The 23,308-nt window shown below is 43.3% G+C and overlaps 10 protein-coding genes across 10 annotated transcripts; 6 read left to right on the top strand and 4 right to left on the bottom strand.

Annotated features, from left to right (window-relative positions):
- Positions 1-992: 992 nt before the first annotated feature.
- Positions 993-3,106, top strand: V1516DRAFT_619228 (WD40-repeat-containing domain protein; the record flags this gene model as incomplete). Its single annotated transcript, XM_066919447.1, has 3 exons — positions 993-1,118; positions 1,178-1,283; positions 1,344-3,106. 3 exons carry the CDS (start codon positions 993-995, stop codon positions 3,104-3,106), a joined length of 1,995 nt encoding a protein of 664 aa, XP_066779678.1.
- A 117-nt stretch (positions 3,107-3,223) lies between these two features.
- Positions 3,224-5,583, bottom strand: V1516DRAFT_667773 (Metallo-dependent phosphatase-like protein). The gene has a single exon (XM_066920902.1). The coding sequence runs from the start codon at positions 5,189-5,191 to the stop codon at positions 3,257-3,259; it is 1,935 nt and encodes a 644-aa protein (XP_066779677.1). The 5' UTR covers positions 5,192-5,583; the 3' UTR covers positions 3,224-3,256.
- A 284-nt stretch (positions 5,584-5,867) lies between these two features.
- Positions 5,868-6,781, bottom strand: V1516DRAFT_618808 (Alpha/Beta hydrolase protein; the record flags this gene model as incomplete). The annotated part of the gene is made up of 2 exons (XM_066919426.1): positions 5,868-6,466; positions 6,529-6,781. The coding sequence occupies 2 exons, from the start codon at positions 6,779-6,781 to the stop codon at positions 5,868-5,870; spliced, it is 852 nt and encodes a 283-aa protein (XP_066779676.1).
- Positions 6,782-7,525: 744 nt separating this feature from the next.
- V1516DRAFT_644760 (mitochondrial 54S ribosomal protein mL54) lies at positions 7,526-8,380 on the top strand. The gene is made up of 2 exons (XM_066920155.1): positions 7,526-7,717; positions 7,785-8,380. Exons 1-2 carry the CDS (start codon positions 7,621-7,623, stop codon positions 8,042-8,044), a joined length of 357 nt encoding a protein of 118 aa, XP_066779675.1. The 5' UTR covers positions 7,526-7,620; the 3' UTR covers positions 8,045-8,380.
- Positions 8,381-9,561, top strand: V1516DRAFT_667765 (Ribulose-phosphate 3-epimerase-like protein). Its single transcript, XM_066920901.1, has 6 exons — positions 8,381-8,525; positions 8,579-8,766; positions 8,819-9,015; positions 9,070-9,124; positions 9,176-9,293; positions 9,362-9,561. Exons 1-6 carry the CDS (start codon positions 8,489-8,491, stop codon positions 9,436-9,438), a joined length of 672 nt encoding a protein of 223 aa, XP_066779674.1. The 5' UTR covers positions 8,381-8,488; the 3' UTR covers positions 9,439-9,561.
- Positions 9,562-11,461, top strand: V1516DRAFT_667761 (aldehyde dehydrogenase; the record flags this gene model as incomplete). The annotated part of the gene is made up of 4 exons (XM_066920900.1): positions 9,562-9,783; positions 9,836-10,043; positions 10,090-10,265; positions 10,321-11,461. Coding segments are annotated over exons 1-4 (1,547 nt in total), but the record flags the coding sequence as incomplete, so codon positions are not given.
- A 209-nt stretch (positions 11,462-11,670) lies between these two features.
- On the top strand, positions 11,671-15,246 carry V1516DRAFT_617860 (armadillo-type protein; the record flags this gene model as incomplete). The annotated part of the gene is made up of 6 exons (XM_066919380.1): positions 11,671-11,746; positions 11,800-12,263; positions 12,324-14,552; positions 14,625-14,879; positions 14,955-15,056; positions 15,115-15,246. Coding segments are annotated over 6 exons (3,258 nt in total), but the record flags the coding sequence as incomplete, so codon positions are not given.
- A 1,357-nt stretch (positions 15,247-16,603) lies between these two features.
- Positions 16,604-20,122, bottom strand: V1516DRAFT_661568 (uncharacterized protein; the record flags this gene model as incomplete). Its single annotated transcript, XM_066920371.1, has 2 exons — positions 16,604-19,921; positions 19,985-20,122. 2 exons carry the CDS (start codon positions 20,120-20,122, stop codon positions 16,604-16,606), a joined length of 3,456 nt encoding a protein of 1,151 aa, XP_066779671.1.
- Positions 20,123-20,650: 528 nt separating this feature from the next.
- V1516DRAFT_667753 (uncharacterized protein) lies at positions 20,651-21,062 on the bottom strand. The gene has a single exon (XM_066920899.1). The coding sequence runs from the start codon at positions 20,943-20,945 to the stop codon at positions 20,787-20,789; it is 159 nt and encodes a 52-aa protein (XP_066779670.1). The 5' UTR covers positions 20,946-21,062; the 3' UTR covers positions 20,651-20,786.
- Positions 21,063-22,004: 942 nt separating this feature from the next.
- Positions 22,005-23,266, top strand: V1516DRAFT_693970 (uncharacterized protein; the record flags this gene model as incomplete). Its single annotated transcript, XM_066923914.1, has 5 exons — positions 22,005-22,049; positions 22,104-22,167; positions 22,218-22,268; positions 22,317-23,109; positions 23,170-23,266. 5 exons carry the CDS (start codon positions 22,005-22,007, stop codon positions 23,264-23,266), a joined length of 1,050 nt encoding a protein of 349 aa, XP_066779669.1.
- Between the last annotated feature and the right edge of the window lie 42 nt (positions 23,267-23,308).

Here is a 23,308-nt window from a genome sequence, read left to right as displayed (position 1 = left end):
TTTTTCATACTTATTTTCACTATGTTCCTATGTGGTTTTTGATAACCGTTAGATGATGTCTTTAGATTTGCTAGCATTTGCATTTGTTTCTGTGTTTTGTCTGGTTGTATTCTTAGGGATTGGTGTTTTGTCTTTGATTTAATTATTCGCCATTTAATAATAACATCTACATATATTTATAATATATAAATTTGTTTCGTACTTGCAGAAGTATATCAGGGATATTCTCGATTGCGTGGCGATCTCGTGCTAGTTGCACGTGGAAATAGCTTGGTCGGATTTTTACTCCGATCAATAATTCTATGTCCCGTTTCGGATTTCCTACTTAAACAAATTCAATTAATTATACAGGCTGGAGAGAATTTCGGTTCGTAGCCGTGCTGACAGAAAGACTCAGAGCATCATTAATATAGACCTGTCAGGCACCGTAAATCCTTTGGATTGGATTCAAGCTAAGCTGTAACAGTGTGCTCTGAACTGGGATGTGATGAGACTCCAGTAATTGGGAAACCATTGAAGGATGTCAAGCTTCGATAATCAAGCAAAATAACGTGCAATTCCAAATATATAGCTATTTATAAGCACGCCTCCGTTATTATGGCCCCAAATTATCTACCTACTCGCGGGTTCTGATGGTTGAAAAAATTCATGAAGCTGAATGACGCGTAGGACGCGTTCACACAAATGCCTTGTCATATGTAAGCAGCATGACCCCTCTCCCCCTTTAGTCTTTGGACGCGCCCAGGTGCGGAGAGTAAAGTTATAGTGGGATTCAGTCGCGCCCGTCGAGTCCGAACCAGGATTTCTACGAGCGAAATTATTTCGAATTTTATTTTGTATTGTTAACCTATTTTGGCTGGTCAGCGGTGTTTGTATGGAGGATTCTAAAAGCAAGATTCAGTATTGTACGGATTGTCGATATTTTTGTAGATCCGTCCTATAAGTCAAACTTGCGTTAATAGAATAGAAATTATCAATACACTGAAGAGAGAATGAAAGCCCACGCTCTCACGCTGCATTGGCACACCGACAGCCAACCAATCTACAGTGCACAGTTTCAGCCGTCTAGATCTGGTCGTGGACGACTGGCTACTGCGGGAGGAGATAATAATGTGAGAGTGAGTATTTTGTTATGGTAGAAGCTTGATCTGAGATAGATGCTGATTGAATTCAAAAGATCTGGAGGGTTGAACTGGGTGACGGCTCGTTTCCATCTGTTTCATATCTGTCCACGCTGGTGAAGCACACCCAGGCCGTTAACGTGGTTAGATTCGACTTCAATGGTAAGGTGTTCTTACAAGTTTGTTAGATATATAGTGGGATAAACTAATCAAACTGTGCAGGCGATCTGCTTGCATCTGCCGGTGATGATGGAAATGTTCTGCTTTGGACTTTAGCTGAAGGAGATGAAGTTAGACGGGCGATCGGAGATGATCCTGAAGACCATGCACATGACCGAGAAACTTGGCGGATAAAACATCTGTGTCGGTCGTCGATGGCTGAGATTTATGATATAGCCTGGTCACCAGATTCCCAGTATTTGATTGCTGGTTCGATGGACAATATTGCTCGTATTTACAGTGCTTCGACTGGTCTTTGTATCCGGCAGATAGCCGAACACAATCATTATGTTCAAGGTGTTGCCTGGGATCCTTTGAACGAGTATGTCGCGACTCAGTCGTCGGATCGGAGTGTCCACATATTCACTCTTCGAAGCCGAGACGGCCAATTCGCCTTGAACCCGCACAATAAAGTATCTCGGGCTGAGCTTCCCTACATCAAGCATGTGATTGATATTGACTCCTCGGTCAATTCATCGTCGATAACTACAACGACTTCGACGTCTACTTCGACGTCGACTCCTCCGATACAGCCTACTGCGCTGTCGCCTTCTCCGGTCTTCACTGACTCACCAGCAGGTTCGACGCCGGGCACTCCTTCCGTGACCCTACCCATGAATCCTCCTCCGGTTTCTTCGCATTCACGTCGATCTTCGTTTGGCAGTAATTCTGTTCGTCGATCGCCATCGCCGTCGCCCGCATTACCGCTGCCGGCGGTGCGCCCGGCGGATTCACCCAAACTGGGATATCGAATGGCACACTTGTACCACAATGAAGGACTTACATCTTTTTTCCGAAGATTAACATTCACGCCAGATGGTTCCCTCCTTCTGACTCCTGCGGGACAGTATAAGCATACAACTGCTTCTGGATCCGAGGAAATGATAAATACAGTGTATATCTACACACGCGCTGGGTTGAACCAACCTCCAGTTGCACATTTACCATCGCTGCGGAAGCCTGCGATTGTCGTGCGATGTTCGCCTATCAAGTACAAGCTCCGGCAACCCGGTGAGGAAGAATCTGAGACGCAGAATATAACTATCGAGACTTCGAGTTCCTCGGCGACCAGTGAGCCATTTTCGTTGCCGAATCCACAAATCCCGACGTCTGTTCCTTCGACGACGCCCGCAACGAATTCTTCTCAAGCGTTTGTGTTGCCGTACCGAATAGTATACGCAGTTGCGACGCAGGATTCGGTGTTTATATACGACACGCAACAAACGTCACCCTTATGTGTGGTATCCAACCTTCACTATGCAACGTTCACCGACCTGACCTGGAGTCCTGATGGTAGAATATTGTTCATGACTTCTACTGATGGATTTTGCTCGGACATCGTCTTTGATCAAGACGAATTGGGGGTTGCGTTTGTCGATTCAGCTGAGGATTCGAAGGATGGACGGTCGTCAAAACATCATCATCATCCGAGAAGTGCAAGTGGCGGCAGTTCTGGTGAATTTTATTTCCCTCCTACTCCTGCGTCTGCCTCAAATACCTTTGACGGAAGAGATGTGTCTGCGTCACCTACAACGGGCCCAATCATGGATCAAGAGCTCGCGCCAATCATTTCACCGGTCCCCGGATTATCGACTCCAACTTCTGCGTTCACATCTGGGAAACGCGAGTCGTCAGATCCAGTTTCGGACTGTCCATCGGCAGAGTCGAGCTCTGTCGCGAATCAAGGAACTGAAGGTGCACCTGGAGGCCCAGAGAAAAAGAAACGACGCGTAGCACCTATGCTAGTGGGCGAAGTCCGTCGGTGATCTCGGATTTAGAGTTGACTTTTGTGTTTTTTTACTAGACTGGGCGTACTTGGTGATTGCATTACTAACGGGGTTCTTTTTATTGTTAAATTTTTCTAGTTGAATTAGATTTAAATGCTTGTGTATAAAATTTATTTTGAATTTAATTTACTAGTGGACTACAACACCTTGATCAACCAGGACTTGAAAATCCAATTTCTCATTAACCTGAGGTCCATTTTCTAACCGTTTGTAGGAGGTAATTGAATTCTTGGATCGATCAATCTCAAAAACTCGCACGCGCCGTATGAAGCCGCCGTAGCCTGCATATCCTCCTAAGCCAATTGCTCCGCCATGACATAGCCAAATTGGATGATCTTGACTCGTTCGCCGTTGTAGTTTATTGGTGTCTTTGTCCATGCTGGCACTTCTGTCCGGCTCATGAATAGCCTTGTCGGCAATAGTAGGCGCATAATTCGTGTCATACATACAAAAATCGTTCACATGGTCATGCCCAACGGAAACAACAGATACGCCAAGTTCAGAAAGAACAGAACGTGCTCCAGAGTTGTATTTTGGCCCCGTACAAGGCTCCGCATATGAACCAACAAACTGATTACTCTGATTTCGGTATTCTGTCAAAGGGATATGAAAAAAAGCCATAGATAGTGGCGGCTTGATCGCTTCAGAAATGTAGTCGTAGTCTTGCTCTTCTTGCTCTTGCTGCTGCTCTTGTTGTTGCTGTGGTGATGCCCGGTTCGTACGTCTTCGGCCACGCAATGTGATCTGCTCATAGGCGGCCCGCAGAAAATGTAGCTGTGTCTTGTCCAGCCAGTCATATCCCGGCATCTTGCGCGGATTAGGTGAGTACTTGTGCGTATCTAGAAAGTAAATTGCCATTCCAATCTCTTTCGACATGTCGACAATTTTTGTCGCAGATTCTGCTGAGGTCTTCACAATCTGATAATAATTCCCGATTCCTCGTGCAAATTCGGGTCCAGAGCTTGAAAGACTAAACGGCAGATTTTCAGCGATTGTCATTAATTCCTGACGAGACAAGTCACCCTCATCGTCGTGGTTACCAAACGTCATGGCAAATGGGATATGTCGATCGATAAATGGCGCCACAGCTTTTAATAGTGCCGTTTGCGCATCCGGTGCCGCGTCGCCAAATACTTGATCACCCGTTAAAACCGCCAAATCCGGCTTTTCTTCGTCGAGGACTCGGTTTAGAAACTCGAGTGTGCGCGGATCCGCTTCACAGTTCGCTCCTTCTGGTAATTCAGGATAAACATCTAGGCATTTGCCAACACCAGTGGAAAAATGCAAATCTGCGACTTGCAAAATTTTGAATTTGCTCTCATTATTGAACACCAACTCGACAGAGGGTAGGTCCTGACGACCACCGTAGCGAATCGTTAATCTCGGATGAGATATTGCGCCTGGCACAAGCGAATTCTGACTGTCGCCCTTTAGAGCCCAACCGAGTCTGGGGTCAACTGCGTCAGGACCATATAGAACATCTAAGGCTGAGACCGAGAAATCAGATGGCGAGCCAAGTTTGATCCAGAAATTCTTTGACCGCTTCACCCATCGGCCTACACTACCAGTATCGGCTTCAACATTTTGCATTGCTCGAGCGTCTAATTTTCGCGATGGCACTTTCGTAGGGATAACTTCTTTAGGAGCATTTCCAATAAACAAATCGACGACGACTTTATCTCCCGGCTCGACTTGACTCCTAGAAATCGGTTCAAAATACACATACGAGCGTCTGAACCAAGAGCTTTCCAGATTGAGATCTTTCGGGACCTTGAGAAATCCTCTCAAGTCGCACGCACCTTTAAAAAGCCTTGTGCATGACCGGATCTGAATATTTTTGATCAGAACATCAGGTAATTGTGCGACATCGTCATACTGTTGCTGTGGTCGAGAATGGAATGTGCCCAGCAGAGAGCCGCCAATCGCTCGACTGGCAAACGTGAGTCGTTCAAAATTGTCTGACTGCCGGTTCAAAAGAATGACAAGTAATAGGCAGAAAAACGATACAATGAGAGTTCGCGACCGAAGCAATCGCTTGCAAAGGGCTAGTATTCGGACATCCATGCGGACATTAAAGAATTTTGCTTGATCTCAAAATCTAAAGATAGACTTGAACTGAGACGACCAGGATCCAGCAATTTCAGACTGATCAAGGACAAATGACAAAAAAAATTTCAAGTAATAAATACAGTCACTGTGTTTAGTATCTGACCAGCACGTATACCAAAATGAGAGCTGTGATTCAGATGTTGATATAATGGCCATAGACAGATTATGAGAACAGTCAATTGCGAACGACTCTGGTGACCAAGGAACGAGACGAACTGGGGGCCGAAGACAAAAAAAAACACTTTTATCCAGACCCGGACAATTAGAGCTTAATATTTTTGTTTTATCTTTGGACAATGTTCGCTGAGAAACAGCTTGAATGTGAAGAACCTGATTGTCAGTAAACCCGCCGCTGCAGAACTGTTCCTGAACCAACGAAGTGGGCCTCCTTGGGAGAAAGTTGATGCCGCACTACAGCATTGGTCATTGTCACCAAATCAATAGGGGAATAGATTACGAGTAAAATTGGATATGTTTACTGAATTAGGTGAAAGAACAGGTCAAAAGAACTTCTATTTGAGTATTTAGATTGAATTTAAAGCTCATATGGCTGAATCATCGCAGATCACACTCCTTTTAATAATTGCATTGTCACCATGGACAAGACGCCTCGAATGTTCAGATACAGCTATCACAACACTCCAAGATGTTTAGCAGCATGAGAAATGTGTTTCTCAGCAACTGAAGAAACGTAAAAAAATGAGTGATCATATCCTTCCAGTTTTTCAACCGTAACTTCATCTTCGCGGCCGAGTTCCTTAGCAGCAGCAATAAAGTTGTCGATATGAAGCTCCCGCGCTAGAAAGTCATCCGACAAGCCAACAGTGATGAAAAGATCCACCTTTGGTCCTTTGTAGGCTTTGAATAGCTCGGTCGAATCATGACTGGCCCACTCTTCTTTAGTCTTAAGATACCCGCCAAACGCCTTTTGACCCCACGGGCAGTTGATCGGGTTTGCAATAGGTGCGAAACCAGATGCAGTCTTGAACTTACCTGGGTACTTGAAAAAAAGAGACAAGGCACCATGTCCGCCCATAGAATGTCCCTGTATGGCCTCATTGGTGCTGTCAAGTTCTGGGTATGCAGCATATAGGGCCTTAGGAAGCTCGTCAATCACGTACGATTCCATATTGTAATTCTCACTCCATGGTTCGGCCGTGGCATTTAAATAAAATCCGGCAGCAGAACCAAAGTCCCACGAATCGTGTTCACCGGGGTGATTGGAGCCGCCTCAAGCATTAAGATTAGCTTTCAACTAAATACTATCGACTAGTCGAAATCAATTAACTTACGAGGGGAAGTATCGGGGAAAACAATGGCAATGCCATATTTCGCTGCCCAATACTGGAAAAATCCCTTTTCAGTCGCATTATCAGCAGTGCAAGTCAGACCACTAAGATGCCATAGAACAGGGATCTTCTTGCTCTCTGTGGGTGGAATGTAGAGATTGAGTGCCATCTGGCATTTGAGCACCTTTGACTCGTGCGTTAACTTAAGCAGTGAGCCTCCAAAAGACTTTATAGTCGCAGTTGTCGTGAAAGCCATTTTGAATCGTTGAATTGGATTAGTTTCGATAAGGATGTCCCTCCAATTGGAAAAATAGTCTGAATTTTAGAAGTTTTCGGAGGTGACTACGATGATTTAACCATTCAGTAATTCACCGCCGCAGTTGGGGCACTTTAACAGTCTGTTTTGGGCAATCTACATATTTCTGATAGAAGAATTTAACTTTGTTCGCTGAATAAGAGGAAATTCAATATATTCAGATTAAAGACCGCAGGAAGTACAGAAAATTGTTATGGTATTATGAATATATGGCGATATCGACCAAAAATTCAGCCCGAACAATTGTTGAGCTATTAATCATGTTAGTTCAACAGAAGACAGAAGTTAAATCACGTTCAACAGAATAATTCTAGACTAGTTGTTAGCTTTCCAGTTCATAATGGCAAAAATGCAGCGATCAGAGATCTTGGTGATAAAATATGGATCGTCATAACCAATGTTCCGTTATGTAGCAGATAAGTTTTTTCATCATTCGCTGTCTGAAAACATGATTGCACTTACGTAGAATTATTTATAAAAGTCTTCTTATAAAATATCTGTAATCAAAATTATTCTGTGTCGTGTTAGTCACCTTAAACGTTAAATAAGGACGGCAAATTATTTTCTTAATCAGAGAAGTCATGAACAGAAAAAATTTGGATCTAAGTAACATACCTGCATATATGCGCTACAGTTGTATGTTTGTGCACTTCCAAACCTTCGTAAAAATTTGATCCTATATTGAATTATTATTCAGCTTCGAATTATATTGCTTGATTTTAAAACACATTGATTTCACTATAAATCATTATATTAGAAGTTGATTTCATATTGGAAAAATGATCTTCTGTCGAGCTGCTGTTCCGCGGATATCATCTCGAGCTATCACCCCAAGATCAAGGCGAGCTTTTTCGGGTTCGTTTCTACTTCAGAATGGTGAGATTTGTTAGATGACGGTAGTTTATCGTTAGTTTAGTTTGATTTTATACTAATATCATTCAAGATCAAATCCGTTCACATCCAAAAATTTCTTCCTCTGCGCCAGCTGGGACTCGTTTGACCGGACTGAACATTCTCAAAGGAAAAGAGGATCCTGAAGCATTTCCGGACGATCAATATCCTCAATGGTTATGGGATCTACTTGACCCGGAGGCTCAGAAGGCACGGTTAGATGCAGACCCCGAGCGTAAGGCTCGGAGAGAGTTTCGAACAAAAATGAGACAAAAAATTCGCAACGACAATTTCCTCAAGACTATGAACTAGCACATGTCGAACTAAAATTGTGGATATTTATATATTTGCTGGCAGGAAATAAAATAATCTTTCGTGTCATTTATAATTTTCCTTGGGTTCTTTGGAGTTTGTCTTGGTTTTTCATGGTCAATTTTCTAATATGCGCATATGGTGGTGTTCAGATCGGATTTCAGTCACATTGGCTCGGATCAACTATTAACTATCTTGAAAGCGCAAAAAGAAATTTTATGTAAATATTCATTTTCCTCGATTTCTTCCTCTAGTGATGGCTTTGCTGTTGTCCTAGAGTAGTAATAAAATATGATCGGCGTACACTGAGCCGTATCCATTGATCTCCCATGCACACTTGTATTTCCTTCATTTTTCTAGTTTGCCTACAATTATATTAGAACACAATTCTTGTACTCAATTGGTTTCAGTAACTGTTTTTGACCTTTCTCACCATACTCAAACATGCCGGAAGCAAAAATAGCGCCCTCTATCTTGGCTGGTAGGTCCAGCTGCTAACTATGCTCTCTACTATTGCTGACTGAGTTGATTTAGGTGACTTTGGAAATTTGTCGTCGGAATGCAAACGAATGATGCACAATGGAGCAGATTGGCTGCACATTGATATCATGGATGGTCATTTTGTGCCAAATCTGACTATCGGAGCGCCTGTAGTGACCTGCATCCGGGGAACTTTGCCAAAAGGTGAGAGTTTCTTTGATTGCCATATGATGGTTTCCGAGGTAAGATCCAAGATTTTCAATATCATAGTCAAATGGTCTAAAAGAATGATAGCCCGAAAGATGGGTAGAAGATTTTGCTAAAGCCGGCGGTGACTTATACTGCTTTCACTATGAAGCAACGAAAGATCCTGCCGCTTTGATCGACAAGATCCATGCTGCTGGTATGCGTGCGGGATGCGCTATTAAGCCCGCTACACCTGCGTCTGTTGTGTTTGAATTAGTTCCTAAACTTGAAATGGTTTTGGTCATGTATGTTTTTTTTTGGTTCGAGTTTTCTTAGTTGGCTAATATTGATATATCTAGGACTGTCGAGCCAGGTTTCGGGGGTCAAAAATTCATGAAGGATTGCATGCCAAAGGTATTTTCTCATTTATATTCATTCTCTGCTTGAAGCTAATAATAATTCCAGGTCGAGGAGCTCCGAACAAAATTTCCTGATCTTGATATCGAAGTTGACGGTGGTCTTGGTCCTGCTACGATTGATTTTGCAGCTGATGCTGGTGCTAATGTCATTGTTGCTGGAACTGGTATGTTACTAATACATCAATTCTGGCTTATTTTTGTTGGTAGTAGTGCTTGGATACTAACAAATTAGGTGTTTTTTTAGCAGAGGACCCAAAATCAGTGATTCAGTTGCTTCGAGACACTGTGAATAAGAAGCAATTGGAATGAGGGAATAGGTTCATAGAAGCTTTATGAATGTTTGTAATTGATTATGTCCAATGTAAGTTATTTAGGTTGGTTTCACTTAAACTTAAGTGTTGGCCATTGTAGATAGTACTTTCATGTCCCAGTCCTTCTTCCCCACATTTAGACCTTGCTTGTGGTCGCCATGATTTTTCGCTTACAGTTCCGAGAAAACATACGATCAGTCGTGAATCGAGTCCAACATCGCTGCAAGTGTACTTCCGCGCGATTGGTATTACCTAACGGAATTGCTTATGATCAACCTGTGGGGCTGTTTGTTGACAATGAATTCCGTGAATCACAGACTAAATTTCCTACATTCTGTCCTGCGTATGTATTAGAATCTGACTAGTTGCGATATAATAGCGCATCTAATATTTAGAACAACACAAGAGATTGCACAAGTCTTTTCGGCTTCAGCTGTAGAAGTGGACCATGCAGTTCATGCAGCTCGATCTGCTTTCACCGCCGAATGGGCAAGTTTACCTGGAACTGAGCGTGGGCAGTTGCTATATCGGTTATCAAACCTCGTTGAACAGAACTTGGAATTGTTAGGATCAATAGAATCCTGGGACACCGGAAAGCCATTGGTATGTCAACTGACGGGCTCACTGAAGGACAAACTGATACAAGTAGACTGCGTCGCTCACTGAAGATATACCCGAATGTGTCAATGTTCTACGATATTACGCGGGCTGGGCAGATAAGATTTACGGGAATACGATTCAGCCATTTCCAGAAAAGTTTGCATACTCGTTACGGCAACCTATAGGTGTCTGCGGATTGATCGTTCCCTGGAATTACCCGTTGATGTAAGCAATCTATTGGGTTTGATCGAATCTGCAAGTTTTGTTCACCTCAACTCAGGCTTTCAATCTGGAAATTAGCTCCTGCGCTCGCTGCCGGAAACACAGTTGTTCTTAAAAGTTCGGAACATTCGCCCTTATCGATTCTCTATCTTGCCGGTCTCATCAAGCAAGCAGGATTTCCGCCAGGAACGATCAATATAATTTCTGGCGACGGACTGATCGGCAAGAATCTAGTGCAGCATTCCGAGATTAGTAAAATTTCATTCACTGGCTCCGTAGTTACAGGAAAATCAATTATGAAGTTAGCCGCGGACTCGTTGATCCCCGTTACTCTTGAGCTTGGCGGCAAGTCGGCGGCAATTATTTATGCTGATGCCGATCTTGATCAAGCTGTGAAATGGTGCCACGCCGGCATTATGAGTAACATGGGACAGATTTGTACAGGCACATCGAGAATTTTTGTGCAGGAAACCATTCATGACGAGTTTATGGGTAAATTGAAATCATACACCGCACAAAAATCTAAAATTGGAATGCCATTCGATTTGAACACGTTTCAAGGACCACAGATATCGAAGCAACAGCTGGATAGCATCATGGGGTACATCAATACAGCTCTCAGCGAAGGTGCAAATCTAGTTCATGGAGGCAAGAAAATACCTGGTAAAGGTCATTTCATGGAGCCGACAATTTTCTCCAATGTGAAAGATAAAATGGCGATCGTCAACGAAGAAATATTTGGCCCGGTCGTTACGATTTCAAGTTTCACGGATTCCAGAGAAGTCATCAGGCGAGCAAACTCGACTGCGTATGGTCTTGCAGCAGCTGTTTTTACTTCCGACATTTCTCGTGCAATGACTGTTGCTCGGCGCCTGGATGCTGGCATGGTCTGGATTAATTCATCAAATGACAGCGATTTCCGAGTTCCGTTCGGCGGGTTCAAGCAGAGCGGGTTTGGCAAAGAGCTAGGTGATTACGCTATTAAGTGCTATACTCAGGAGAAGAATGTCCATGTTAATTTGGGCACAATTCTTGATTAATATTTGCTTGCTTTATAAATTTGTATGCTGTGCACATTTTTCGTATACTGACTAGTATGTGACGTAATTCCTGGGAACCGAATGGGATGTAATTGTTGATATGAGGGGTTCAATACGGGTTTCTGGGAAATAATATTTGATTTGAACTTCGATCTGAACACGAATTGGTGCAAGCAGGCCGGGTTTAAATCGAAAATATAACCGATAAATCTAGAAAAAAAATAGCCAATTCCAACTGAAAAGAGTGATTTCATGTTTTGAATAGATTTATAGCACAAAAATTCGATCGGGTATGGCAGAAGTAAGTACCAATGATGAGCTGGCGAAGTGGAAGCAAAGTCAACTAACTGCCTCTACTAAAGACCACGTCTGATGACAAGACACGGCAAAAGCGACGACTTGAATTGCTCGGTTTGAATACTCAAACATGGGATGGAGCCAAGAGTGAGTAGGCAAATTGTTACTTCGTGCAGTGCATTTGACCATTTTTGCTACAGATCTCTTCAAGACATCTACCTCTCTTAACTCAAATCTAAAAAAGAACACGGCTTTTATTAAACGTTTACGAACTAGTATCACCGCTGAAAATCAAGATGCACTACTAAAAGAGATTTCATCTTTGTCACTTGAACGATATTTATCTGAAATTACGAGCTCTGCTGCGGAAGGATTACTGAAATGTCGTCTTTCAAATGATATTTGGGCAGGCGTTGAAGTGACTTCTGCGCTCCACCAGCGGTTTGGGACAGAATTCACTCCAAAAATGCTACTCCAGCTTTACCGAGGGTTCTCAAACCCTACGAAATCTCAATTATCGGCTTTGACTGCCGAACAGCGCGAAAAGGAAGATGGTACAAGACTTATTCGTCAGCGGGGTCTTATTCGTTTAGTCACTGAGTTTTGGCTTTGTGGAATCTCGAGAACTACTGATGATGTCAAATCGGCACTTGAGATTTTTGATGTAAAATCCGGAGCAAATTCGAAATCCAGAAACTCTGGTACAATCTCGCACTCTGGTCAGTCAGTTTTAGCTACTGAACCAGTTCCCTTAGAGGTTCTTCGACATCTATTGAGCTCTGATCTCACAGAGTTTTTCTATTTACCCGTAGTGGTCGCTTTTGTGAAATCGTTTGGAGCAGATATTTTAGGTATTTCGAAAACTAGAGCGGACGATATATCAGCATCAGGGCAAATCGAAGAGACTCTTATTGAGCCTGACGAGTCTTATTCAGGAATTATGACTCCGGCTTTACGCAGCCAGTTCAAATCCGTTCTAGAATCTTATTTTAGGAGTTTGTCGAATTATATTGTTCAGAAACACAGCGCTTTGAAGGAACAAGAGAAGCGGAATAATGCTGTGTATATACGTTATGGAGAGGTATTTGAAGACCGACAAGCGGATATGGAGAAGTCTCAAAAAGCTGAAGAAAAATTACTTTCAAACGCCCAAGTACTTGCGGAAGCTTTGGGTCTTGATATGCCTAGTTTGACTACTGAGACTACTAAAGAGCCAACTTTGCAAGCACATTTTTCGTTTATGAAAGGTGGTACAGTTGGAAACGATGATGGAAAAGAAGGTATATGGGATAGCATTGACCAAAGGAAGTTTTATGAAGAAGTTGTCGATATCGGTCTAAGAGTACCTTCAGAGTATTTGGAGGCGCCAGGTAAGAAAGCTGGTGCTACAACATTAGAAGCAAAGGAAAACAACTCCGAAGAATTAGTAGAAAATCAGATTGGGGCCGATCTTGATGCTATCAAAATTGACGATGATATCGATGATGCCGAATCTGATCTTCTAGAACCTGCGGTGAAAGATCAAGCTCCATTGCCACAATCGATTGGCGCTCAAGTCGATTTGATTATCCAGAGATTGAAGAATTTGCATGGAAAAGAAGATGCTGACCAATTAGCAATTGACTTTTGTTTTCTGAATTCCAAAGCCTCTCAAAACCGATTAGTCATTGCTCTGGTCTCACTACCGTCCAATCGTAATGATCTTATTCCTCTGTATTCTCGAATAATCGCTACATTATCGCGGTATTTACCGTCGATAGGAACGACTATCATTGCTCATTTGCAAAGACGAATCCGGGCATCTATTAGGCGCAAGCCTTCTGTTTCAGACGGACCGAATCGTGGAATTTCTTCGATGTCTATACACATCCAATATCTTTCTGAATTGATCAAATTTAAAATAGTTCCTCAGTATATAACGTTCAATTTGTGGAAGGAGCTATTGGATGGATTCAGCCATTTACAGATTGAAGGATTATGCATAATGCTGGAAAGTTGTGGCCGATTTTTGCTTCGCACTCCAGAAACTAGTCAAATGGCAGGTCAATTGCTTGATACGCTATGGAAGAAGAAGTCAGCGATCCATTTAGATTCCCGAGATCGAATTAATATCGAGAACGTGTTTTATTACGTCAACCCGCCCGACCGACCAGCAATTGTGCAAAAGGAAAGATCAATTATGGAGTTGTTCATTCGGAAACTTGTTTATGAAGATTTGAGTCCTAAGACGCAAGTCCATGTATTGAAAAATTTCAGAATGCTCAATTGGAAAGACAGAGAGACCGAAATGGTGATTAATAAGGTATTCTTGAAGATCTGGAAAGTTAAGTACGGTAATATCGGGTCGATGGCTATGATTGCTAGCTCCTTGATGAGATACCATGCCGAATTTCCGGTAAAATTGATTGACGGCATATTAGAGCAGATCCGAGTTGGTCTTGAGATTAATATTTTCAAGCAGAACCAACAAAGGATCTCGCAAGTTAAATTTCTGGGAGAAATGTATAATTACAAGATGATAAACTCGTCTGTGATTCTAGACACCTTGTATACTATCGTTGGATTTGGATATCCCGGCGGACGGCCAAGAGTCGGAATAGTAAATGCACTGGATGAGGATGATGACTATTTTCGCATCAGACTGGTTTGCACATTATTGGATACCTGCGGAATGTTTTTTGATCGGGGTCGGACAAAGAAGAATCTAGAGTTATTTTTGTACTTCTTCCAGTATTACGTGTTACTGAAGAGGCAGCCGCTCCCCATGGATATTGAATTTACGGTGCATGACACGATTCAGAGTTTGCGGCCTGATATGAAAATTTATGACTCGGCTCCAGAGGCGTTTGATAAACTGAATGAGTCCATCAAGGCAGCGTTTGGGACCGGCACACAGCAAGGGGATGAAGAAGACGAAGAGGACGAAGAAGACGAGGAAGCTGAAGAGGAAGATGTTGGAGATGATGACGATGGAGATGATGTAGAGGAGTTGGACGTGGAAGTTGGTACTGAAGGAGACGAGAAGGAAGATGAAATTGATGGAGAAAGCACAAGCGGCGGGGAATCAAGTGACGGCTCTTTAGGGTCCGATACAGATGAAGATAGTGAGGACGACGACGAAGATGAGGAAGAGGAAGAGGACGAATATGACGACTATGATATGGATCGAGAAAGAGCGGAGGCAGATGAGGAGTTTGATCGGGAGTTTGCAAAGATGATGCAAGAAAGTTTGGAAGAGCGTCGATTAGAGCGACGAGCTACATTTGATGCCCCATTACCTGTTTTGCAATCATCCATGACACTGACGAATGGGGATGCCGACGGACGACATGTTTTGGATTTAGCCGGCGAAGAGACACGCGGAGGAGCCTTGGAACAAGCAAGGCATAAAGAGCATCAGCAAGGTCCGAGTAGTGTGCGGTTCCGATTACTGACGAAAAAGAAAAATAGGTTACAAGTAAGTCATATCTAATTAAGTACGACATCGGATTTGTGAGCTGGAGTTTAACATAAAGCAGATTCATCAATTAGACTTGCCTGCCAATTCAGCAATTGTGGTGTCTACGCGTCAGAAGCAGCAGGCTGAAGAAGAAGAACGGCAAAAGATGAAGAAGTTTGTTCTTCAGTATCAGCAAGGCAGTGGATGAACCGATTAATGAAAGAATCGATTCTTTTGAATGCCATTAACTGGAGGAGGATGGAAAATTAAATGGTAAAGGGCTAGTCTAGAATTCAGCGTTGATTGAGAATCAGAACAAAGTTAACTTCTGGCTGCAAAAGTCAGAGATAGCCAGCTTGCAAGCGCCTCAATCCAATGGACTGGAAAGTTTCCAGGAAAATCAAATGTGGTGTGTGCAGTTGAGGATTGGTGCCTAGATGTTCCTGCGCTGGTAGGGTCCAAGCTAGTGCAGATGGAATTACCATGCGACTATTGAGATAGAGTAGCCACTGATTGAAACTGCCAGTGATAAGGTTGTTTGCTGACAGTTGACCGCCTGGGCGGCAATGCTTTCTTGTTTGGTGAGCCTAATAGAATAAGACAGAAAATGTGGTTTCGGTCCTGAGTGGACAATTATCGGCGCAACAAATATTTATGAAAAATAAATAAATTATGTTAGGTAATTCATACTCCTGTAATTTAAAAGTTGGACTTACTGTACCTTACATGCTTTTATCGATGCCTATTAGTATCTGATCAATGCCCAATCTATCTAAAGTTAGCTTGATCCATCCGCGGGCAAAGGTACAGATAACTAACTAATGGAACGACTTTATTTTTACTCCAGCCAGCCTCCCGCGCAGACTGGATAGGGCTCAATTAATAAGCTAAAACTGGAAGACGGAATAATTACAAAAAGTGCTTTTAGTATACTAATTTTTTTTATCAATGTATTTCATGTTTGGTATTTCGATGTTGGCAGCTGATAATTTAGTGGATAGTGAATCATAGCAAAATGCAGCGCTGAAGGTACGGTAAGACCGGAAAGGCGACTAGGAAGCCACAGAGTCAGTAATATCCCGTGCGACGACCCGACCGTTCTGGGTCGCGGGAGTAGAAGGTTGCACTTCTGCCAGATCGCCTGGTTTTTCTCAACTCCACCACATCAAGTAGAGAAGGTTATTGAAAATACTATGTAGACTGCGGTTACCCGTCGAACGCAAGGCTGTTGGCGAGTAAGTAATCGTGGTGTCAAATCTGATACTTGACTGGCCGATCGATAACAGTTGCCTGAATAAATAGTTAAAATACGATAGCCCATAATGTATGATTATTCCCTCTTTGTTTTTTATCGCTCCCATTTGGCCGGTTATCGCAGAAAGTTCTCTGAGGTAGTAATCCTCATCGGTCTAGTCATGATGGATTGCAATGCACCGCATCTAAAGACCAGTCTGATTCATGTCCGGACAGTCAATGACTTGCCATATTGCTTTCAATTAATTATATTCAAAGTTGTTAAGTAATTTTCTCTTTTGTACACTAAACAAACACACTCTAAGTCATTTTTATTGCGTCTTTTTCACCACTAAGTTTTCGGCGTCTCTTTCCATATGTTGCGCGATGTCTTTCGGTTTATAATCTGAGAACAGTGCCTTAAGCACCCGCTCAATAATCCAGGCGCCAACAAAATCCAGCGACATCGCTACACACAACCGCACTTTGAAATCGTGCGGCAGCGGAACTAGCTTCAACTTTTCATTCAGCTCCGGAATAAATTCGCTAGCGCCTGCAAAGGCAAGTGAACCTGCAGCGAGTAATCCATAGTACATTGCTCGATTTTCAGAAATGTTCTCACGGAATGGCCGTCCCTGATAATTTACCGCGACCGTAGAGACCTGCTGCGACAACTGCAGCAAATAGATCGCTGAATTCAAAATCGAAGGCTTAAACTCTGCCTCAAGATCGATCTTCTCTTCTGGAGGTTCCACTAGATACACATGCTTGGTAACATAAATCAACGTGGCGATGTGAATCGCAAACTGCCCAAGAATTGAACCCATAATATACCAGTTGAAAATGCCCGGCTGCGGCCGCTCTTTCGAAAGCTTCTCAACAGCTTTGCCTCTCGAGATCGAGTAAAAGCAGACCGACATCAACATGCCTGAAATTGTTGCCTGACCGTCGCCAAACTTTATTCCGGCAAGATACAAAACGGACAACGAGTACGCGGAAATCAGACAATTCAGCGCTAAGATTTTGTACATCTGGATCGTCGCAACTAAAGTGCATCGCCCCTGGCGAATAATGTGTGCAATAGTGTTAACGTCTCCTAATTTCGATGTGAATGGTGCAGCTACAGAAGCGTCGCCCAATTTCAACGATGGCGCTTCACCTTCTTGCTCCTCGTCCACTAAACTCATCATCTTATCCGCAAATGACGACGCAGTTGCACTTGCCTCTAATGCCTGCGGAATCGTGCTCGTCTGACCGTCCCCAGATCGATATGCATTCTTGATCGCCTCTTCATCTACGGTCCCACCCCGCGACTCAATCGCCTTGCGATAATGCGGATTCGAGGGACCAGGGGGATACAAATGCGCAATGGCAGGTGGAACTGGCGGGATTTTTCCTCCCCATCTCATCATCAAGTCGCACTGCTTCTGATAGACATCCTTCATGCGCGCAAACTTGGCGTTCTCGGCCATTTTCTTCATACCGTCCGTTGTACCATTCAACAGCGCTACGCCAACATGCGCCTGCTTCAACGCTCCGACATCATTCGTACCATCTCCACACATCAGTGTAGTATATCCGCCATTCTTCAAACTAGTCAGAATGTACTCCTTTTGTGCAGGCGAAACTCGTGCCCACACCCATGTATTTTTGATTAGCTCCCATACATGATCATGGTCGACATACTTCGCCAACGCATAGCCCGTTACACAAATATCGTTCTCCAGAAATATCTTTTTATCAATGGGTTTGGTTGGATCGACTTGAATTAGAATTGTTTCGTCTACATTCCGGAAGACAAGCTCATGCTCTCCGCCATCGGTGCCATCTTCTGGGGCATCTAGAATCAATGTGTGGCGAGTAACAATTTCAACCTCTTTCGCAACGTGGACGGCGGTCAATGGATTATCGCCCGTGATCATCACAACACGATGGCTTGACTCGTTGAGCATCTTAACAGTTGCGATAGCGTCTGGCTTGAGCGGACAGTTGAATACAAGAAATCCTGCAAAAGTCAAATCCTTTTCAACTTCCTCGCGTGCAAAGTTGTTGATCTTATTGATGCTCAAATCGTCCGCCAAATACCGGATACCAAGCGCCAAAACACGACTTCCCCGCCGTGTGAAGTACTTGTACGTATCCTCATATCCATCTGGGATCTTCTTCAACATCGTTCGAATAGTTTCTGGAGCACCCTTAGCACTGATAAAAAACTTATTGGAGCTAGTCGAAATACTCGAAGATCGTTTAAGAGCAGATGAAAATTGGAAACGTCGCAAAATACGCACTTTGGTAGTCGGGCCAGTCTTGTTACCAGATTGTAAAACTCCGTTCTGGCCAACTGCCCAGTTCAACGATTTGATCGTTGCTTTTTCCATAGGCTCTCCAACAATATCACCCTCGTCAAGGCGAACTAATGCATGAGCAGTAGTGAGAACTAAAGTAGAGTCTTTCGATACCTGGTTGATGTCCAGCAAGGCTGTATGGTCGCCAGGACTAAGACCAGCCATACCTTCAACAACAAGATCCTCGCCGGTAAGAGTTCCAGTCTTATCAAAGCAGCATACGTCCATGCGTCCAGCAAAAGGAATTCGGAATGGCTCGGTGCAAAAAATGAAAAATTTGCCTAGAGCTCCCAGTGAAGTGTTGACAGCAAGCGAGAGCTCCATTGGTAACTCGGGCGGTACGACTGATGTTATGATAATAATGCAATCCAGTAACAGCTTAGACCGTTTACGATCGGACTTGACACCTTCTTTCCACACGTACCAACTGGCAGCGATAGCAAAGACTAGCAAAAACAAGATGAAAAACAAGGCCTCCACATTTCCAGCGCCAACACGTTCGGTCGAGAATATCATAGTTCGAACTAAACTTCCCTGGCTAGTTTCAAAACCAGTTCGTGTTGCCACTGCGACGGCACCACCATCGGGTGGCTCAGGAACATGGAGATCGGAGGCCGGGGTAATCTGTAATACTTTTGTGCCACCATATAACTCAGAATTCTTGTCAAGACCCTTTAAATCCAGCGTCTCGTCAGCAGGTCTAAGCTGAATTGATTCTTTAAGTAAAGGAGTGGACTCGCCCGACAGCATTGCTTCGTTTACAATTGCTGAGCCACTGATAAGGAGGAGATCGCAAGGCAAGCCTGACTCTTCTTTTGTTCGAACGATAGACACAAGGTCCCCGGGTAAAATCTCATCAGTTTTGATCTCAATCCATGCTCCGGCTCGATAGACGAAGATATCGTAAGGTTGAATGCCCATACCCCGAAACTCAATCAAAGTACGCTGTCGCTGGTATACAACAGTAGATTCGAATGCTACGAGCATGAAAAGCGAGAACAGCGAGTAATACCACAATTCGTCCATGAGCCACAAGGCAACACAGAAAACCTGAAATACAAAGAAAGGGGCTACAGCATGTTCATAAAACAGCTCGAGAAAAGTTGGAACGGGGATATCAAAACGATTACTACCGAACCTTTGCTTGATAGGAGCCGGATCGGAGATACCAGTAGATGTCTGATATTCTTTAATAGGCTGAGGTTGGTCAATAGGATAGACAGGGGGATTGAAACTGCGAGAAGCAGGATCAAAAATGAAGCGACGTTTCTGGAACAGGAAGGACAGTTCTTGATAAGTTCGAGTCTGTGACAAATTAGTACGTCAGAGTAGTAGGAGACCAGACGAAAAAAACAATAAAATGCATACTCTGACACGATTCAAGGGAACAATTGCAGGCGCTCCGGCATTAGCAACAGGAATGACACGAATAAGCTTTGCCTTTTTCGGGTCGGATGCTCTCGAGGTTGTGAAGGCAGCTTGAAGATTGATGCTCCAGTGGGTCATCAACCACAGCAAGGCCTGGAATGAAATGATGGTGCCCAAATACACAAAAGTCCACTCAGATCCATTTATGTAAGTCTCGTATTGCCAAAAGTAGACAAATGCAAACAGCGGATAAAGGAAAAAAAAAGGCCAGATATAGGTTCGAATGTACAATGGCAGTGGGTCGTGCAGAGAAGCGTCCGCAATGCTGGGGTTTGGCACGAGCGGAGTCGGCCTTTTTTTAATGACATTAGAGCTTGAAACAAAAAAATAGAACATAAACTTACATTTTGTGCTCAATACCGTACGAAAAAAAGGACACAGGCGATAATTTCGGAAACAAATAAACAATAGCAAAAGAGGAATTGTGTGGATTAGACCACCGAAGCACGTAGTATATTCTAAGTCACGTGCAATATCACGTGCAATATCAATGGGGGGAGGGGGATAATTTTGTGATTTGGGATTTATTCAGTCAAGATTAATCGAACAAGAGAGCTTATATTGAGGACAACTGTAGAAATATATTCGGAACTGTATAGAGTGTACTGTGGGTAAATTGTTGAATGTGTAATTTGGTTGTATAAGTGGGCACAACAAGAGTGCAGTTGAAGATCTCAAACATTGCGTAGACGCAAATTGAGAAATATAGAAAGCGAGTATTGATCAATGCTCCAGAAGTAACCTAAGATATTGCAGCAAGAAGATCAAGCTGATTCATTAGCTGTGACTGCCATTCAACCATGAATTTGGGAGACACTCGTAATAGAATCGATTCGGCATCTTCATATATCGAGCCCTCTAAAGAGTCAAGATGTCGCAATCCGATATCCTGGAAGGACATGTTTATGATCTAGTCGATCAGCATCTACACTATTTTTCTCGCATATACTTCAAAGAAAAACTGACCTTCCATCCAATCTGACTAACCGACAGCTGCAACTTGGTTTCCTCCAAAGTGACGATATCCACTAGATACGGATCTGCACCGGGTGCAGACTGGGGAAATATTCCCACAGTATTTCCGTATTGAGAAACAAAGGCTTCGACTGCTTCGTGCGGAGAATATGTCCTCAAACTGACTGGAGATGTAGAAGGAGAAGCCATAAGCTGCTTTAATAACCTAACGAGTTCTTTGTTGTAGGCCTGGTCCCACGAACTGTCGGCTGGACATGAATTTCAATCACAGGAAGAACAGTTCCTGGATATCCGGGGAATTTCCTGCAGGTTTTATGAAGCTCTCCTGTCAATTTCGTCACTGATACGAACCAGGCTTGTTACTGCTATGCTCGTAGGTTTTAACCGCAGTGCCCGCCTTCTCCGTCTAATTAAACCGCCGTTAGCCGAGTAAAGAATATACTATGATGATTCTGGTGGAGAACCCAACGGGTCCCAGAAAATGCAGATCTCTTGTTTGTTCGCACGGGGACCCTTCCAGATTGAGTCTCCAACGTGGGCAAAGAACTTTCTGGCGATTTGGTCAATCAAAATGTTCCTGATTCTGATCAAACCAGAATTCGCTAGAAATGCCGATCGACACAAGCTGGAACGAATAGATCGTATAGATCGACTCTCGCAGAAATTGACTCACACGTCGCAATCTCTGTCAATACCACAACCACAGCCACTATCAAAATCGGCGCAAATCCTTGAGTCTTGCTTAAATGAACATGCAATTTCAGCTGAAAATCAATGAACATTCCAAATACATCCCAATCAGGAAATAGATCGATCTCCGTTTCAGTCCACACTCATCCACACAATTTCGGTGCCCACTACCATTTCACGTGACTATCGTGTTAGGGCTGCTCAAATGGTGGAGGGTCGGTCAATGTACGGCAGATTTTTGCAATTCAAGAAACCAGAGCAAGTTGATTTAGAAAAGTAAAATTAAATATATAAAATGCCTCCTTTGGATTATTGTGGGAAATATATTTTGGCGCCAATGGTAAGTTTTGAAAATATGTCGTGTTTACGCTGCTAATGGTTCTGACGATCTCAGGTACGGTCGGGAGAGCTGCCAACCAGGCTTCTGTCATTGAAATATGGTGCGGACATAGTCTGGTGTAAGTTGTACAAATATATCTTAGATATTTGCTGGAATTGACATTGCTAGCTCCAGAGATAGTCGACAAAAAGATTATTGGATGTACGAGGGTGATCAACAGTAAGTGATTTTATAAAACCAAAAAACGACGTATTCTTACCGTCACAGGTCTGCACAACTGCGTGGAATTCTGGAAAGAACAAGCTAACAATAAGCCTTCAACGCTCGTGTTCAAAAAGCATCTTGAACACGAGAGATCAAAGATTGTCTTCCAATTAGGCACTTCTTCGCCGGAATTAGCTGTTGAGGCTGCGCGGGTCGTTGCAGCCGATGTGGATGGCATAGACGTCAATTCCGGTTGTCCCAAACATTTTTCCATCCACTCGGGAATGGGTGCAGCTTTATTACGTACACCAGACAAGCTTGTTTTAATTCTAGAAGAGTTGGTTGCAAATATTGGAAAGAAGTACGATATCGGGATATCCGTCAAGATCCGCCTGCTCGATACCCCGGAGGAAACATTTGTGCTTGTTCAGAGGCTAGTAAAAACAGGAATTTCCGCATTGACTGTACATTGTCGGAAAGTGCCCATGCGACCCCGCGAGAGTCCGATTCCAGAACTGTATCTCGCAAAAATAGCAGATATCTGTCACGAAGCTGGGGTGATATGTATCGCGAATGGAGGGATGAAATATAGATCGGATCTCCCTCGTATGCGAGACACATATGGTGTTGATAGCATTATGATTGCGGAAGCAGCGGAAAGTAACATGTCGTGCTTTGCCGCAGCTCATCGACCCGAAGACCTCGTTCCCTGGAAATCGCTTGCCGAAGAATACATTCTACAGGCCGCTCAAGTCGGCAACATCTTTAGCAACACAAAGTACTTGCTGGCTCAAATAATCCCAGGTAAAGCTAAAGAATACCAACAAGTTGTAAGGTGTCGATCCTACGAGGAAGTGTTTGAAATTTTTGAGATCGATCATGCTTTCTTGCCTGATCTGCCATTCGAATCAACTAGGATCAAACGCAAAGTAGAGCAATCCAACGACAGGTTACAAGCCAAACAATTGCGAACAAAACTCGAAGTCGAAATACCTGTTTCAGTGGCTATTTAATCGATTTTTTTGGTTTACAAATATGTATATATAGCTTAGCAT

The sequence above is a fragment of the Lipomyces oligophaga genome (assembly GCF_038497815.1).
Source record: "Lipomyces oligophaga strain CBS 7107 unplaced genomic scaffold V1516scaffold_1, whole genome shotgun sequence".
Classification (NCBI taxonomy): domain Eukaryota; kingdom Fungi; phylum Ascomycota; class Lipomycetes; order Lipomycetales; family Lipomycetaceae; genus Lipomyces; species [Lipomyces] oligophaga.
This window is presented reverse-complemented; position numbering and strand designations above follow the sequence as displayed.